General features: G+C 39.0%; 1 protein-coding gene across 1 annotated transcript in view; it reads left to right on the forward strand.

Annotated features, from left to right (window-relative positions):
- The window catches only part of TMX4 (thioredoxin-related transmembrane protein 4), a gene marked incomplete at its 5' end in the record, with an annotated part of 9,055 nt that extends 7,033 nt beyond the window's left edge, over window positions 1–2,022 (forward strand). The window contains 2 exons of the mRNA XM_009074324.1: window positions 1,222–1,285; window positions 1,739–2,022. Of these exons, the coding sequence (XP_009072572.1) occupies window positions 1,222–1,285; window positions 1,739–2,022 (348 nt within the window). The remainder of the gene's footprint in view (window positions 1–1,221; window positions 1,286–1,738) is intronic.
- Window positions 2,023–5,632: the final 3,610 nt, after the last annotated feature.

Below are 5,632 nucleotides of genomic sequence, written 5' to 3' on the forward strand. Positions count from 1 at the left end.
GCTATATATGTTAAGAACCATAACCTGAGTCCTGTTTCAGCAGTGCAGACAGTTCAGTTGCTTTACCTGTGGTGCTGATTGTTTCCTCTCAGAATATTTGAGTGATGTGGCTCGTTGACCTCTCAAATATCAGTATTAAACAAGAAACTGAGATGAAAAAGGAGATATGAATGAGAACAGAAGTTCTTTTAGACTAGTTGCTTGGTCCACTAGTGCGTTGTGCAACTGCCCAGACAGTTTAAATAGTTACGTTGATCACTGGTTTAACCTGCTGCTAAGTTGCTGTTATTTGTAGGAAGCATAAAGGTTGTTTTGGCACTCGGATCTCTGCCCTTCAGCCCAAATACTAGTGAAATAAAGTAAAATGTTGAGTGTGTTTCTCAGTAGTACTGAGAAGTGATTTCAAAGCAGTGCATGAGCATTTAGGCAAACCCACACTATTATACTTAATATGTGTACAGAATTGTTGCATATGTGCAAATGTCTTTCGTTATCCAGTTTAACACCTGCATTTTTCTAAATGGTACCAAATCAGTGCAAATCAATTTAGCGTAACTAGGAGCACAGGAATACGATGATTTAAAGGAAACTTTCCTTCTTCCTTCGCTTAAAAAACCCCAAACAAACTGAAAAAGCTGAAAAAAGTGTGAAGTTAATCTCTCAGCTCTTTCTAAAAAGCTTTTTGGTGACTGAAATGTTTCTTTCATATGATGTCATCTCTCTTTTTCTTTGCATTATTCTTAGCATGTGACAATGAGACACAAATGTTTCCTTGTGTTTGTATTGTGTGTGTTCTGCACTGGGCAGTTTAACAGGCACAAAATGTGGAAGTATACATCATGTATTGGGAAGCCAGGGGTAAGGATGGAATAACATCCCCAAATACAGAAAATCTTGGCCGAGATTATTTCATAAATTCTCAAGAAATAAAAAATCCTCATCTGTGTTCTGTGCATCTTAAGATGCAAGGAGTTTCAGTACTGAATAAATTTAGGGAAGTAGGAGGCAGAAGATGGGTAGTAGAAGGCAGTGAATGCTGGTTGGAACACACTGAGAAAGCACTTTTCCCCATGTTTTTATTTAGCTCTTATCTCTAAGCAAAAGAAATTTTTCTAAACCAGTAATTTTTATCTATCGAAAAAGGATGAGTAGAAAAATACTTAATAGTGCAGGGACTTTGGGGATGTATTGCTAATAAATGCCTTTTTCCTCTTTACACAGATACTGGTTTTGATTTCAGACTGCCTCTGCCCATCCAAGTCCAAATGGAGTGCTGAAACATCTGGTAAGAGCTCTTAAGGGGGTGAGGTGCTATAGGGCTAAGTGCAAACTTGTACGAGGGAGGGCAGTATGCTGTTAAGGACTCAGATGTGAAACAATAATCCAGGAGTCAAGTAAAATTAATTTGTCTTCAGTTTGTAACTTGGAGCAAAATGAAAGTTACCCATGCCTGATAGGCAGGAAAAACAAATGAATGTGGAGGGGAAATACTACTGAAGATTTGTTCGAATAATTGAAAAATAAGGAAAATGTGGTCCTGCACAAGTTTTCAACCACAGAATGGTTTGGGATGGACCTTAAAGATCATCTAGTTCCAATCCCAGGTGGAATAATAACCCCAGTCAATTGTAATGTCCATCAGTATTTCAGAATACATATGTGATGATGAAACTTCAAAGGATGTTGTTCTGGGATTCAGTCTGACTTAAGTCTTTGAAATTCTTGTTTTGTTTAGAAGAAGCAATTACCAAGGAGAATGTGGAGAATGCAGCATTAGAAGAACCAGAGGAGGCTGCAGAGCTCTCTGCAGATGATGCAGAAGAGACTGCAGACATGAAAGATCTCTCAGATGGGGAAGATGCAGCAAGCTCGAGTGCTAATGACTCAGAGGAGGATTTAGCACTTGGAAAAGAATCAGGGGAAGAAGAAATGGAAGACTTAAGTGAAAAACCTTTAGCTGATTCAGAGACTGAAAGCTCAGTAAGACAGCGGAAAAGTCAGGTGACTGAGAGGGAACTGTAGTTTTTCCCAGTGGTGTATTTTGTACACTTGGACCAAAGAATTATCAGGCTCTATGCCTGAAACTGAAGCTTACAGTTGAGTTGTTTTTTGTGTTTAAGCAAAACCTCTGCCCTGTCAGCAGCTTCTCTTTTTTTTAAGCTATTACTTACTTACTTTATTTGATAAGCACAGATGCTGTGTGTTGTGTAACTTTTTAGCCGTGACAATCAAAATCAGTGTATCATGTCTGTTCAGTGTTGTCTGAGAGACAAGTGGGTGTCAGCCTTAGCTCATCAGCTGAGAATGGTCATCTCTGTGTATGTGTCCCTCAAAGGACTGACCTAGGCAAGATCAGGGCTTCTAACTCTGCAGTAGCTTGGCAGGACTGTGACTTTCCTAATGTTTATCACTCCCACATGCCACGGAAGCACAGATAAGTGATACACTAGTGCAAGAAGGCACCTTACTAGTCTTGTATCAAACACGTTATGTACAATGGGTTTGTTTTTATCCCTTTCAATTGAAGCACTTTTCTATTTCCTTTTTATTCCTGTTTGTTTGGAAAGTTGACCCTGCAGTATACCCCATTTGTCAGTTTTTTTTCTCAGTTTGTGGTAATCCAGGGGTATGCTGCATAGCTCACCTTGTCAGCTGAGCTTTTTGACCCAAGAACTCAGAGTAATTGAAAACCTCAGGCAGAAAAAGGGTGGCAGCTAAATGCTTAAAATACATCGGAACTTTTAAAAGGTTTCAAGGAAATTATTTTGGTCAGGGGGAATTTTTGCCAAAGCATGACTACTTCTGTTTTCTTTGTTCCCATCACGAGATTGTAGCAAGAAGTATTCACTTTGCAGGCAGTAAGTTGTGTATTTCTTGCCAATACCAGCTTGTCACATGCAGTGCAGTTCTGCCATTCCCAGCTCGGAATACTCTAGCAGAACTCAAGCTGCTTTAGTATTATTAACTGAAGAGGCACTTAGGGTTTTACCTTTGATAGCTTTCCTATTTTTTGTCACTGAAATTGTCATTGGGAAAAGAGAGGGGTATGGGTGGGTAATGGGAAGAAGCTTTTGGTTTTGCTACTTATATCAAAATAAATGTGTGCACATGTTGAACTGTCAAGTGAAAATGGCCTGTCAGGTAGAGAACATTAGGTGTGGTTAGAAGACGTGGGTCATTAAAGATAGCAATATATCACTCCTTTGGTTTAATATACATAAGGGTCTTTCTTGTTAAGGAATACTTACAGTGAGATCCTGTATGGTCCTGTTTTGTTGGTGTATGATCATGTGTGTGAGACGTCTTAATCTTGATATTATTTTTAAATATATATATATTGCATAAACCTTGCTAACATGCATGAATTTGTTCTTCAAGAATGAAGAGTAATCAGAGATGAGATCATCTCTCATTAGAAGAGACAAGTTGCAAGTGCAACATGCTGGTTTCCTTTGAGACTGAGGTTAATAGGGCCAATTTGTGTTGAAAGTTTTGTTGTTGTTGTTTGTTTATTTTAAATGCTCATAAAGAACATATTTACTAAGAAAGCTTAACTCTTCTTATCTATGTCCTGTTTCATATGCTTTGGAACTATATGGTAGAAACTTTGCATTGTCTATTGGAGCTGCTCAAAGAACTAAATTCTACTGCATATCCTGAATATGACATTTCTTAAGGAATTGTTCCAGTCTGGAGCATGAATTCAATACAGTGGACACATGGAAATGTACTTTCACATAGGTGAGAACATACAGTTGATAAACATAGATACATTGCACTATAATGAAAACAGTTCGTCTTGTGTTGCTTGGGTGTTGTCCCATGTAACTGAGCAATTGCAGAGGCTGACAGACAGCAGAGCTCAGTAGCACTTGAGGTACTCAGCAGCTTTTTAGAAGCTAAACTTTCTTTTGCAAAACTGAAGAAAACTGTGTGGCCACCAGTCTGAAGGGAAGAACTGTGCACTCAAAAGTTCGGAGTACGGAATTGTTTCAGTGATGTGTTTTCTTTTATCATTATCAGGATATTCAGGAGCTCATACAAGTCTGAAAGAAAACCAGGAGTGTAGCCACAGACATGAGACGAGCAGGAGTTGGTGTATAGGTTCAGTTCCATGAACTTGGTAAGAGAAGAATAGCCGTGTTCCCTCAGTTGTGGATCCAAACGTACTGGACACTGAAAAACCTGTGGGCCTGTACCCAGCACAGATCAAGGGCAGTGATGCCTTTGGTTGTGTACCAGAGGATATTTTGTACTGCAGAGGGTCTTGTGGCACTCTGTGCAGGAGGGAGCATGTGCATCCTAAATTTTAATTCAGTTTCTCTTCATTTTTGTGAAGTGTCCTGATGCCACTCATCTAATGTTCTTTCCTGCTGTTTAAAGAGGTTTTGACTTTAAAAGATACAGAGCATCCTTATACCTCACAGTGATTTTCTTGTGTGCTGTTGGGAAAGTGGAGTATGAAAAAGTCAAGTGTACCTGTTATTGGTGCTCAGCCTGAGCTGTTTGGGCTGTTTGTTTGATTAGACAATTGGGTTTTATTACAGTGCCTTTGGATTTCAAAAGCAAACAAAACCACAAATGGCACTTTGTCCTACAAGGTACACAGGTTGTGAGATGGCGTGAGAAAGATCAGATGCTCCTTTGTGTGGTGAGTTTCCGAAGCCTCTGCTAATGTTTCCGCTGTTGCTGCATGTCACAGTTGAGTTTGGATTATTTAAACTGAAGATAATAAGTGTTTTCCATCGTAATAGACCAAACTGTAGAATCACTGATGAGTAGGGATTAAGTAATCAGGCAGCAGGTGATAGCAGATCATCTCTCTATTAATCTGTCTCCTGGATCTGGACATGAGCTATGCCAGGCTTCTAATGGCTCATAAACGTAATATGGATGTTGTTGCTCCTGTTTTCCTTAATGAAGTAGGGAATATTAATGCTGACTTGGGTTTGACTATATATGGCATGTATTGGACTATCTCATTACAAAGATCACAGAAAAAGAGTTACTGTGCAATGATCTCTCCATCTTAGTTTTACGTTTGTAGGAAATTAGTTGGAGCATGATGCTGGAGGTACTCAACTCTGACTAATGTTTTTCTGGCAAACTGCAGGTAGAAAACACTGTAAAGGCTAAATTTATGTTTAACGGAAAAACTATTAGAATTCAGTAAAAGTGTCATGTTAATATACTTTCCAGGATCACTAAAACACATTTTAATTGAATCGTGCAAGTAGTACTAATTAGACTATTGCAATAGTATTAGACTTGGTGTGTTTCCAAAAAATCAGGATCAACCTTTTGTGCAGTCTGAGTGTTCTAGTATCTCTGTTCTGTTGTGATTAATCATAAAAAATTGGAACTCGTTCTTGCAACCTCAGTATAGACAAAATGGCCTTGGAGAAGCTGCTGCTGACACTGTTCGAAATGTTTTGATTAGGGACCGGGCTGTAAGGCTTGTGAGCTGGAGCTGTGTGTCAAAAATTAATTCTAAGATTGTGGAGAACCAGTTTAAATATCAATTTGGCTTCATGCACTGGGATCTCTCCCTGAGAGATCTGAACCAGAATGCTTAACAACAAGTCATTCAGAAAGTCCATCGGGTTGCTTTTTCAAGAAGATGGAAATCCAT

Source organism: Acanthisitta chloris, unplaced genomic scaffold, assembly GCF_000695815.1.
Source record: "Acanthisitta chloris isolate BGI_N310 unplaced genomic scaffold, ASM69581v1 scaffold6885, whole genome shotgun sequence".
Classification (NCBI taxonomy): Eukaryota; Metazoa; Chordata; class Aves; order Passeriformes; family Acanthisittidae; genus Acanthisitta; species Acanthisitta chloris.